Consider the following 12,529-nt stretch of genomic DNA (forward strand, 5'->3'; position numbering starts at 1 on the left):
AAGGTAAGGAGGTGAGGGAGTGGGAATCAGGAAGCCACTGCCACCTAACTGGGACTCACTCAGAACTACAAAGCAATTTGGGGGAACTCCCTGTCTCTTGGATCTGACCCAAAGACATAGACAGTTTTGCTTTCCCTTGCAGCTCCAATACCTAGCCCAGTGCACATAATGAGCACTCTATAAATATTCACCATCGTCATTACAACCACTAGCATCTGAATAATGCTGTACAGGCCTCAATGCTTACACCCAAGCAACACCTACAGTAGTGACTCCAAAAGTTATACGATAGGCTTAGGAACAGTGATATGGGATGGGGAACACAGCAAGAGCTCAGTTTTTACTTCTATATGTCCAGTTAGGGGTACTTTTTTGAGTGGTGGAGTTGATGGGGTACCAGAGTGCCTCTTCCCCACAACTACTCCATCAGCTGCCACTGATGATGATCTCATTTCTTCCTCACAACTACCTTGACAGAGAGGAGTAATAAATTATCTTTATAAACAAGACAACCACATGCAGACAAATAACTTGCTCAGCATCACATGGCTAGAAGAAGCCAAGTTACTTAAGTATAAATGATCTGAATCCAAAGAGCAACCTAAGAGTAGCGTCCATTTGATCTTTTAGAAAACTGAATTCATACCTCAAATCCACCAAAACTCATTTTCTAGACAGATGCATAAACCTGCAAAAAGCAACAAAGTTTTAGCTTTCCTCTTCTATTTGAACTAAAGCCCATGCTATTGCCCTAGGTAAGAAATACGCACTTGGCTGCAGATGTTATATAGCTCTGGGTTCACCATTTGAAACAAAGGGTTAGAAGCAAATGTCTCTCTTTCTCTCTCATGCGTGTATGCACAAAAGATGAGAATCAGGTAAACTGTTCCCTCCACCCCAAAAGGAGAGAACTGGACTGGAGTGAGGTTCTCAAAAGTTAACCTGCTCACAAATCATCTGGCCATCTTGTTAAAATGCAGATTCTGATCCAGCAGGTTTGGGGTGGGGCCTAAGATTCTGCATAACTGACAGGCTCCCCGCTGATGCTGCTGGTCCTCAGACCACACAAGGCCCCTTCCCATTCTCAGCATCTTAACATCTCTGAGAATGGCACTCTTGGCCTGCTACTCCCTGGGCCTCTTACGCTCATCAGAGAGGTTATGCCCACATCGTTTCTGCTCACATGCCCAATTCCATGCCTTCAAGGCTGGGATCACACCCATGAGGTACTCCATAACCGCTGACCATCAAACAACGCAGATTTGAATTGTGCGGATCCACTTATACTCAAATTTTTTTTTCAATTAACCAGCTCAGGTCAATTGACCCTCGCAGTTCAAAGCTGAGCTGTTCAAGGGTGAACCAACTGGCAGCTGGGGATCCGTGTATGTGGAGGGCTGACTTAAGTTATAGGAGAATTTTGACTCAGGGGTGGTCAGTGCTCCTAAACCACTATTTCTTCAAGGGTCAACTGTAGTGTTTTCTCTCCATTGGTCATTTTATTCTGAAGTCCTCTAGCACGGAGAGATTTACCTGTCTGCCTTGCACTGGTCACTAATTTAGTTAGATTTTGATAAATCTAACTAAATGATAAGCTAATAAAGCCATGTCCCTTAATTCTTTTCTGTCCCCAGGAATACTTTCAAATGGCCAGCCCCTTTCCAGCCTTTAGTTCTCAGTGCACATGGCACTCCTTGGTGAGACCTTCCTTGAGTACCCAATATCAACTATTCCCGTTTCCTGCCCACTCTGAGCAGTCACAGAACCCTCTTTTAATTTCTTCATATCACTTATCAAGTTCTGAAACCTCTTTGTTTATTCATTTACTTGCTTATTTTCTGTCCCCTTGAGAGAGAAGAACTTTGTTTACTGTTTGCCACTCTGTGTCCAGTGCCTAGAATGGTAACTATAACACAGTAGGTGCTCAGTAAACATTCATCGAGTGAATAAATGCAAGAACCAGAGACAGGCATACAAGAAGTGCTTAATAAAATGCTTACCAGATGAATCAGAAACCTGTCATCCAAGCACTGATCGTGGAATCTTTTGTTTCTTTACTTTTGAAAACTAGTTCCTTTTCTGTGTGTTTCTTTCCTGCTGGGTACTCACAGCAGCTCACATCACAGTTAATTTTGAAAGGAGATCAGACATATGAGTTTCTATTAGTTCTCAGTAGGACAAGTCCTCTGTCCACTGTGCTGTAGATTGTAAGAAATAATAGGAGTGTCCTAAGTGTGGACATTTAAGATATGTTTTGGAAACACAGATCAAGTTTGACTGTGGGTCTCTTCTTGGCTCTTCCACTGATGGAGCCCTCTCTGCAAAGCCCCATCCAAGCTTGGTCTGCTTTCAGGCCTGCCAATGAACTATAGTTTCTCATCTCAGACCTCAGCTACTTTATAAGGCGCAAAAATCTAGCTTTGATGCTGTACGTGGAAAATGGTAGAAAAAGGAAGTTTATATGGGAAAACTGAATGTACAAAAACAAACCTGCTTATTAGAGAAAACAACCCCTGGTAGGTCTCTAATGGAGAGCTTAGTGATTGGTAATATTAAGAAGGCAGAGGTGAAGCCTGTCGTTGCCACATGCCATTTATCTGGAATGGAGGGCGAAGCCCCTCTCTGGTGTGTTCTAAAGAAGGCTCTTTAGACTTTTCACCATTTCCTTTCCTCTGTGGTAGATGCATTTGGGCTTGAACCCTGACACCTTTGAGAAACACAAGAAATAGGCTTGATCATGACCATGACACTAGCATGAATCTACCGTTAATTTCCAAACTGAAGTTCTTGAAAATGATGGTGAGTTCTGCCTCTAGAGGTTTTCATTTGTGGGACCCCAGGGAGTGGAGGCACAGCAAGCGCCCTCCCCTGGGCATGGCAGTGTTCCATGGGGAAGGGCTGGAAACACCAACATGTGACCTTTAACTGAGAAACCCCAAGGCCAGCGAGGCTCAGCTGTGTAAGTACCATCCTCGGACTTCGAGGTTCTATTGCTCCATCCAGGCTCTGCTTGATGCTTTCTTCTCCTGCCTATTCTGTTCCAAAAAGAAATCTAATGAGGCCTCGGCCCACTGTTGGGTTTCCTATTTTCTGTTTTATCAAGCTCTTTTATCCTTTGTATCGGCTGTGAAGAATCGTGAGACTACCACGGTACGTTTTGGTGGGATACAGAGGAGAGACAGGATGCCCATTGAAATCTGAATTTCAAGTAAACAACAAATCATTTTTCAGTGTATGTCCCAATATTTTATTTGCTGCATCTGGTGCTTAGATTTTTTTGTTTTCTTTTGCCGTGCTTTTCTTTGTCATGTTGCTTTTTTATGGGTAGGGGTACAAAGAAGGAACAAGGAAAGAGGAGTGAGATATTTTGTGTCCTGTTTTCAATCTGGGGGTAACGGTTTCCTCCTTCTGTTGTAAAGGTGCCATAAAAAGGCTTGAGAGTCCTTTCTACGAAATCCTCAAACTTCCAGTCTGAAGAATGTCCTCTCCATTGTGTCTTTGCAAACTTCTGAGTTGACTGAGAGTGGCACGAGGTTGAAATCTGGCTTCTCCAGCAAGCGGAAATGACAGGGCTTGGCTAATTGCAAAATGAGCGAAGTAGCATATGCCATGTGGACAGGCGCAGTTCAATCACAGCAGGGGTTCCTGTCACCTCATTTCAGAGAGGCTAAGCACAGATGTGGTCCCACAGAGATCCCAGTGAGTATGTCCAGAACGGGACAGTGAGGGTAACAAGCTGGCAGAAGATGTTAGGACGAATAAGGGTGATAGCTACATTTAAGGAACTACATTACACGAACTAAACTCACTCCTCCAACAATGCTATGAGGTAGGTATTAGTGTCATTATTCCATTACAGATGGGGAAACTAAGGCAGGTGAGTTTAAATCATTTGCTTACTTAAATTACTTGGAGGATACAAACTGGTTCTAGAACCCACTGTACGAAACCACCTGTGTTTCTGCAGCCTGGACACTCTGAGAGCGGGGCATGCGGGGAGGGCGGAGCTGTGGGCATAAGCAGTCCCTTTCCCACGACGCGCTCTTGGAGGCCAACAGGGCCCACCGTCTCCTGGGCAGCCCTGAGAGCACCGGCAGGAGAGCCAGACACGGTGATGAAGTGACCAGGGGAAGTAAATGAGCTGTGAATAAATTATGAAACTGATAAATTACGTAAGGATTGTTTTTAAGAAAGACCAAGTACAAGGTTTCAGGTCAGAGTTTAATCCAACTAAACCAGCTAATCTTTGTCCTGTTCTTTTTCCCAAGGCCTTCATTACTCTCCGGCAACGCGTTCGGAATGCTGTGCCGGGCTCCGAGTTCCTGAGACACTAGTGAATTGTGATGATTAGGTAGCCTTAGCCCTTTGGTCCTCAGCAAGATGAAAATGGGTGTCCCATAATCTCCGAAACCATCCAAACTGAAGAGCCAGTGACACTAGAAGGAAAATAACTCCAGGAGGGCCAAGAGTATCATTGTTCCTTTAAAAAGAACTGTGTACAACTTGGAAACCCCTGGGAATGTATGTTGACACTATGTTATTACAGAGGGCAGAAAGGGCTCCACTGGAAACAGACGTGATCTATCTGATTTTCTCTGATGTCCTGAGCTGAAAACAAAGAAAATTACTGAAGGTGCTAACACTCGGGTTAAATAGAGCAGCTCAAAGTTCCAAAGAGCTCAGCTTGGAAGGAAGCCTTTGATTAATAAACCATAAATCTTACTGTAGTCATCAACAAAAGAAAAAAATAGCTCTGTCCCAAAGCTTGTTTGTCTCGAAAAGAATTCTTTTCTTCTCCAAATCCCTCCAATGAGTTTTAGATGTGCAAATAATGGCTATAATTTACGCAGAAATTTTAAACCATCAACGGCTTAATCTACCTAAAATCCCAACGAAGTCCTGCAATATTATTCCAGTTTATACAGCACAACAAACAGAGGCCCGCAAAGGATAGAAGTTGCCACCCACAGCCCCTGACAGCCAGCTTTGTGATGAGATGAGCTCTCAGATCCCATCTTTGTACAAAACACCGAATGATTATAGGGATTCAAGAAGCCTGGAAGTTCTGAGCCAAAAAAAACCTTTAAAAATGACAGTAAGACCCAGTTGTTTCTCCTTTGCAGTGATTTCTCTAAAAGGAAACAATCCATTGTGGGATTTAAAACTTCCCATTACTATGGCTTGTTTTCTAGCTTTCTGCATCTGAGTAGCAATAGACAGGTGGAGGAGGTGGGTCCTGAACACCCCGATGCTTGTCCAGATTAATCATTGGCTTGGAAAGGCTGGCAGAGACCACCTTTCAAACAGGCAGGTGTGGGGGTCCTTTTTGGGACACATTTCTCCTCCACTCCTCCCTGTCTCCCCACCGCCACCTCATATATCATCGTCCACATTCATCTTTTTCAACCTGTAAACGTTTGTGTCTGTACCCTTCTTTTGGAAAAGTGTGGCTTTGGCCTTAAACGCAGGTGAATGCTGTGTACAGGCAGGAAGCTACCTTGTAACTGGAACTGTGGGCACCAAGAGCCCTCCTCCTGAGTGGGTTCTGTGGCCCCTTAAACAGCAAAACTCAGAATATACAACAGACAGCCTCCCACATACATACAGCAAAATATTTCTGTCTGGACCCCAAAGTCCAGGCAGCACTCGCTTCATCTGCTCTTCCGTAGCTTTCTTCCTGAATCCTGGCTGCCTCGTTTCAATGGATGATTGAAATCTTTCTTACTTTCTCAGTAACTCCATGGGGAAATTCCACTTTGAAATTCTCTTTTCCCTGTCATTTTTACTTTACAGCTGAGGGGCCAGGGATGGGCCGGGAAAGGATCTCTCTCTCCCTCTCTCAAAATGACGTAGGGCGTCTGGACATCCTCCCTACCCCCACACCCCTCTCGAGTCTAATCCTGATTCCCGCACAATCCAGGTTTCCCTTTCCCTGCTGGCCTCTCACCGCGGGCTTCGGAGCAGGAGGGGCTGCCGAGGACGCGCCCGCAACAGACTCCAGCCTCCGAGGGGCCCCCGCTGCCCGCGCCGGGGGAGAGGCCCAGGTCCCGGGGGGCGGTCACAAAGCCCGGCTCCTCGGAAGCGCGGGGACAGCGGAGAGGCCGCCCCGCGCCCCGCGCTGCGCGCAGCTCGGCGGGGAGGCTCCGCTCCCGGGGACAACTTACTGTGTTCGCCGCGCGGCCACGCTGCAAACTCCCAAACGGGAGGGGGGGAGACAGCACCGGCTCAGCCGTCTCCGAGAGCAGAAGCGACAGGAGAGAAGGAGGGGCGGAGACGGGGGAACGGCCCCCTCTCCCACCCAAGGGCGTCCCCCGGGTGCGGACGGGGAGACCCCCGGGAGCGGCGGCGCTTTCTTGGGGCCCTCTCCGGTCCGCTGCTCAGACAGGTAGTTGGAAGAAAAAGAACAAAGCTCCCAGTGAAGACCGGCGGCGGTCCCCGGGCGCCACAGGGGCGGGGAAGGCCGAGCCCGAGGCGCCCCGTGCCGGGTCCTCCCCGCGCGCGCCCTCGGACCCCGGGCCCTCGCGCCCAGCGCCGACCCCTCCTCTGTCTGCCCTCGCGCCTCCTGGTCCGCGGGGAAGCAGCTCTTCCGAAGGGACGCGCTGCGGGCTGGAGAGGAAGTGTGCGGGGGGGAGTGTGCAGGGAGGCGGAGGAAGGGGGGCGCCCGGGAGGAGGCGGGGCGGGGCGGGGGGCGGGGGCGCCCCTGATGAGCAGAGCCGGGCTGGGTACCGACTGCCAACCTGCAGCAATTTCCCTGTGTCATGGCTCTGGTCTCTTAGCAACAGCTGCCAGTCCGGCCGCCCCGAGCCGCGCGAGCTGCCTGGGGCTCAACTCCGCCCGGCGAGCCCGGCGCGCGGCAGCCGCACACAAAAGCGGCGCCGGGGCGGCCGGGGGCGCGGCGGGAGGGCGCGCGCGGGGCGGGAGCGGCGGCGCCGAGGGCTGCGGGCGGGCGGGATGCGGGATGCGGAGGACCTGACACTTCTTGGAAACTCTTGGAAATGGCTCCCGCCTCGGCGCCGGAGGGGGCTGCGAACCTCGGGCGGGCGCTCGCCCCCGCGGGGCTGCTGAGCGGCGCGCGGACGCTGGGCCCCTCGGCGCCGTCCCCGCGCTCTGCGGCCGGCTCGGGCTGAAAAAGTTTCTCCATGGTTCCTTTGTGTCGCCCGAGCGCCGGATCGCCGGCCCCGAACCGCGCCAGCCTTCCCGGGTAAGTGAGCGATATTGTTTGCTTGTGGTGCTGCCATTTTGAGCAGTTCTGTCTGTCCTCAGCCCCCGCGCCGCCCCTTCCCACCGCTCAGGTCCCGAGCCCCGGCCCCGGACGCATCCCGTTTTCCTAGGCGGGCCATACGGGATGCGCTGCCCGGAAAAAGCGAGTTTAGGATGGCCCTCACTTCTTCCTGCCTGTCTTCTTTCCAGAGGCGGACTCCCAGCTGCTGCGCTCATGCGATTCCAACATAAATAAGCCGACGAACGGGAAGGGCAGGGGGCTCGCGGCCCAGCCGGCGAGGGAGCGGGTCGAGGAGCTGGGTTGAGTGTGGGGCCGGGCAGGGCGCTCCCAGCCTGTGGGCTCTGAGGCTCAGGCAGAGTGGGGCTCAATCCATCATGAGCCGAGAACTTGAATGTGTCTCTTGGAAGCAGTTGTATTTTTAGACATTCCCCACCCTCCATTCCTTAACCGTGCAAAGACCGGCACCCGGCAGTAAATCGCGAGGGTAGCCAGCCTCCACTGCTAAGTTTGTTTTCCTTAATTATGTATGGAAAAAAAAAAAAAAGCCTGAAAGGTGGGTCTTCTAGGACATCTGACCGTGGTCAGTATTTCATGTCCGATGATGGTACATTAGAGAGGAGTTCAGCCTCCAACAGAGATGAGGAATGGTAAAGGAGGGAGTTAATTACTAGCTACTAAACTAATTTTAAAGATCTTCTGTAAATGATGTTTGAAATTCATTCCAGTCTTCCTTACACTCTACCCAGAGCCAACGCTGATTTCTGAGAGAGACATCATGGGGGCCTTCCTCCCCAGGACACCCAGCAACCTGGCAAACCTGACCAATGCCCCACAAAATGTTAGCAGTTCTCTCATCTGGGAGAGCCACCTACCAACTGAGTCCGGGTTTGTTTCTAAAATGTCTGGCTCCTAAATCCTTAAAATAGCCACAGATCTCCAGATAAGATGCTAGAGTCTAGGGATCACTTAAAACAGCAGTCTCTGTGTTGCAATTACATAATAAACATGCTTATTGGGGGGGGGGCGGTCAGATGGACAGTAAGCTACTCTGTTTTTTGTGTTGTTGTTTTTTTAACAATCTGTACCTACTGGTGCAATTTCTTAAAACAAAATTATAAAGGGTCATAGATGTATCCTCTCTACTGACCCCTCTCTAACCTACCGGGTATTTCTCCTTACTGAAAACCAACTAAATTCCAAGGAGATACTGACATGGTAAAGAGCTGATTACCATTTGCTTTTCCTCCCATGGAGAAAAGGTCCTGCCTATATTGATATAAAGGAGGGAGGGCATCAAGGGCCAAAGCTGTCCATCCGTGCACCAATTAAAGCAGAATTCTACCTAAGTCATCCCACATTTTCAAAGGGTAATTTATTCTAAAATATGAATTACTTTATAAAGGATATTATTTTATACAGGATAAAATGCCAAAAGGCTCGTGAGTGATCCCTAAGCCTCTCGAATTCACGCAATGCCCTTAATTTTATCATCTCTGTTAGAGGAGGGAGCACAACCACTGGAACAAAAAATGCTTAACTCTGGGGATCCAGAAGGATTGAAATCTTTAGAAACTGACAGAGATCCACAAAGACGCATCTGCATTTATCTAGCCTCGACTTTATTATAAACAGCTAAACTTCCTATCATAGCCTACTGATGGTTGTCACCCTCCCTTCCCAAAAATCACCCCATGAGAAAAAGATGAATAAAATAGTTCTCACTTGGGGAAATGTCATTTTACAAATCACCATTATCACGCTGTACCCAGTTGATTGCCTGCTCATTGGAATTTGGGGTTTCTGAAAAGTATTGGCACATTAACAAGGGGTCAGGAAGCTGTTATGGCAGACTAGTGAATTTCGTTTTAAGGCTGTAATTTTCCCACAGGAGGAGGAGATCTTTCCCTTGGAGATTCTAGGGGCCTCTCAGATTCCCTGAAGAGATCTAGCATATCACACCTCTAAGGGGCTTCCTCTGAGGGAGGAGAGGAGCCCGGAAGAAGAGCTCAGTTACATAACCCGTTACCTAAAACTAAATATTCCACCCCAAGAAGCTGTCCAGATGTTGCAGAGAAGAGATGATGAAGAGCCTGTGAGAGGGATCTGTTTGCCTTCAGCTGTAGGAACAGTAATAGTGGAAAGATGACTTTGGGCAGATATTTATTGTCCGAGCATTGGCACATCTCTGGTGTTCTCCCTGAAATGGACTCTCTATTAATTACCTAAGGTAAATAAGCTGTCTGCCTGCCAGCATACATATGACCTTCTATTTTCATCCCGTAAAATGAATTCCTTTGTCTTTGTAACATAGTAACTTTTGTGGCTGTTTTAGAGACTTTGGAGGAACCTTGACAAATTCTTGGCATAGGCTGAGAGTTGCAACTCCTGTGGCAGCTCCCATGGGAATCTTCTGATTCCAGTGGGACAGCGGGAATGACTTTTGCCTGGAAAGTCCCCAACTACTACTTTGAGTCCCCACATTTAGTTTCTACTAATGGTCAGAACTCTGTTGGCTGCCAGCCAGGAGGGTTGGAAATGAACAAGTGGAATATTACCTATGGAGTGTGTGTGAATGGAGGCTTGGGGGAGGGAAGGCCGCGTCTCTCAACGTGTTTTATCACCTATCAATTATTGCAACAACGCTCCCCCCCCCCCCCAGTCCTTCTGCCGCGTCCCCTGGTCTCTCTACGCTGCACTCCGGTTAGTGGGTAAAGACCCTGGGGTGCGGGCACACTCGTGAAGGGATGGGTGGAGAGGGACCACTGCAGCACGTGGCATGTTACTGCGGCCAAGCCGGTACCCTCTGACTGTCTTCCTCTGCTTTGCAGCAGGAGGAGGTGGCGGAGCTGCTAGTGGGCAGCCGGCGCGCCCCTGCACGAGCTCCGCGCTAAGGGCTAGCCCCGCACCCCACCGGCTCGCCATGATCGCCACCGGCGGCCTACTGAGGATTTCCGCCCGAAAGCAGGATCCCCTCCGCCCCCCCAGCCAGGTTCCCAAGCGCAAGCGGAAAGTCAAGAAGAGGCGCAAGAACGACGTGGTGGTGGTGAAAGGCAAGCTGAAGCTGTGCTCCATCTCTGGGCTCATCGCCCTCTGCGGGATCCTGGTGCTGCTGGTGGGCATAGCCATGGCGGTGGTGGGCTACTGGCCCAAGGCCAGCGGGGCCAACAGGGAGGGGGCTAAGCAGCTGCCGCCCTCGAGCAGCGGCCACCGCGTCCCCACCACGGCCAACAGCAGCAGCAGTGGCAGCAAAAACCGGTCCAAGGGCCACCTGGGGACTGCGGGGGGAGTCAACTCCAGCGCCGTGGGCGCGCCCGGGAGCACGCCCCCCGCGCGCCCCGCCGCCCCGGCTGCGTCCGCCGCCCCGGCTGCGTCCGCCGCCCCGTCCGCGGGCTTCTTCTTCCGCGTCTTCTCTGGCTACCTGAACTCCGACAAGCTCAAGGTCTTCGGGCCCCTCATCATGGGTATCGGCATCTTCCTCTTCATCTGCGCCAACGCGGTGCTGCACGAGAACCGAGACAAGAAGACCAAGATCATCAACTTGCGGGACCTCTACTCCACAGTCATCGACGTGCACAGCCTCCGAGCCAAGGACCTGGCGGCCGCCGCCTCGGCGCCCCCTGGGGCCGCGCCGCTCAACGGCTTCCTCAGCTACGTGCAGTCGCGGGGCCTGGAGCTGAAGCCCGGGGGCTGCGGCGCCGCTGGGGACGCCTTCGGGGCAGCGGCGCTGCTGGCCAGGGGCTCGTGGCCCCACCCCGCAGCGCCGGGCGGGGGCGGCGGCAGGACCAGGGACGCCCTGTCCCCGCCGGACCTGGCCTCGTCCTCCCGCTGCCCGCGGGAGCCCCCGAGCCTGGCGGAGGCCGTGTACAGCATCTACCGCGAGCGCTCGTGCGTGGCGGGCCGTCGCCGGGCTGCCGCGGCCGCTGCCACCGCCGCCACCGCGGCCGCCAGCAGCAGCAGCACCCCGGCTCCCTGCAGCCCACCCGAGAGCTGGGGGCGCCAGAGCACCGCCAGCTCCCTCGTGGACTCCTCGTCGAGCGCCTTTGCAATGCTGCCCTTGCCAGGGGACCGCGACGGGGCCGGGGACTCCGAGGGCGCGAGCTGCGGCTGGCAGAGACCGCCTGGGGAGCGCGGCTCCCGCGAGACGCCGCGGGGTGAACTGGACCGGAGCTTGGCCGACCTCCGCGAGCCGGGCGGCGCGCGCGGGGCTCCCGGGCCGCTGGACGATCCCGGGGGGCAGGGCGGTCGGCTGCCCAGGACCGGCCAGTGCGGGGGCCTGCGGCGCCGCAGCACCAGCGGGCTCCTGGACTACCGGGCGCCGCCGTCCCCGGAGCCCCCGCCCTCCCCGCGAAGCGAGGACGCGGCCTCGAACCTTCCGGCCAGAGCTGCGACCCCTTCGCCCCCCCTGCGAGGACGGGAGGACTCGCCCCCCGACAGGCGGGGCTCGCCCAGCTCGCAGCCGGAGGACCTACCCTGCAGCAACAAGGGCTACACCCCGCTGCGGGGGGCCGGCGCCTCCCTGGAGTCCGGTGTGGATGCGGCAGCCGGTACAAGCCAGGACTGTGAGGCCACCGCCCTCCAGGGCGAGGAGGAGCGCAGCCCTCCCCGGAGCCCCCCGCCAGACCCCGGCCGGGGGCCCCCCGCCGCCCAGCCCCCGCCGCCGGCGCGGAGGCCGTTTACGAACACGGAGAAGCTCTTGCTGATCGCCGGGTGCCACGCGGCGGGGCCTGAGGACCCAGACCTGGACGGTGCTGGCACTTAGGGAAGGCGGGAGCGAGGGCAGAGGGCAGGAAATAGGCCCGCTTGAATCCGTGACTGGATCAGGTCCCTCTTTCCTTGTGGACTTACCCGAGGAAATCATCCAATACCCAAAGAGCTGCAGAATGTTATCCTTGAATTGTGTTCACAAGATTCCTGTAGATAACTCCAAGCAATTTTTTTTTTTTTTTATAAAAGCGAACTAGTCTTTTATGTCCGATGGTGATTGTATGTTCCATGAAAACCAAATGTGTTAAAAGGTCAGCAATCTAGTTCATTAGATAAAATGCTCTTAATTTTCTTAGGACCAAAATAATATATTTTTGACAGTAACTGTGCACTTTAACTTTTCTTTTTTTAATCCCTGATTTCCCTAACCCTTTACTCTGCTGCTGGTTTTGTCCATAGCTGCTTGTGAATGACAAGCTTTTTTTTCCTCCTATGCTTTCGCAGATCACAGAAGGGTTTGGTTCAGTTCTCTGGGAACTGATAGTACTAAACGAAGACAAGGCCAAAAGCATGAGTATGTCGGGAAAGAGCACTTTCCTTGCC

The 12,529-nt window shown here is 52.6% G+C and overlaps 1 protein-coding gene and 1 long non-coding RNA gene across 3 annotated transcripts in view; one reads left to right on the top strand and one right to left on the bottom strand.

Annotated features, from left to right (window-relative positions):
• LOC107535883 (uncharacterized) overlaps positions 1-6,479 on the bottom strand; it is a 40,278-nt gene extending 33,799 nt beyond the window's left edge. The window contains exon 1 of the long non-coding RNA XR_001603084.2: positions 6,165-6,479. This is a non-coding gene — a long non-coding RNA (uncharacterized LOC107535883). The remainder of the gene's footprint in view (positions 1-6,164) is intronic.
• Positions 6,480-6,942: 463 nt separating this feature from the next.
• Positions 6,943-12,323, top strand: TMEM200C (transmembrane protein 200C). Of its 2 annotated transcripts, XR_015714818.1 has the most exons (3): positions 6,943-7,201; positions 7,969-8,107; positions 9,111-9,802. XR_015714818.1 is itself a non-coding variant. In XM_016211532.2 (2 exons), exon 2 carries the CDS (start codon positions 10,143-10,145, stop codon positions 11,979-11,981), a length of 1,839 nt encoding a protein of 612 aa, XP_016067018.2. In that variant the 5' UTR covers positions 6,943-7,201; positions 10,051-10,142; the 3' UTR covers positions 11,982-12,323. The 2 variants fall into 2 exon arrangements, 1 of the variants encoding a protein (XP_016067018.2); XM_016211532.2 differs by lacking the exons at positions 7,969-8,107; positions 9,111-9,802 and adding an exon at positions 10,051-12,323.
• Positions 12,324-12,529: the final 206 nt, after the last annotated feature.

This window comes from Miniopterus natalensis, chromosome 7 (genome assembly GCF_054644295.1).
Source record: "Miniopterus natalensis isolate mMinNat1 chromosome 7, mMinNat1.hap1, whole genome shotgun sequence".
Taxonomy (NCBI): Eukaryota; Metazoa; Chordata; class Mammalia; order Chiroptera; family Miniopteridae; genus Miniopterus; species Miniopterus natalensis.

Coding starts and splice junctions, on each gene's coding strand:
- TMEM200C (XM_016211532.2), top strand. CDS start 10,143: ATGATCGCCACCGGCGGCCTACTGAGGATTTCCGCCCGAAAGCAGGAT.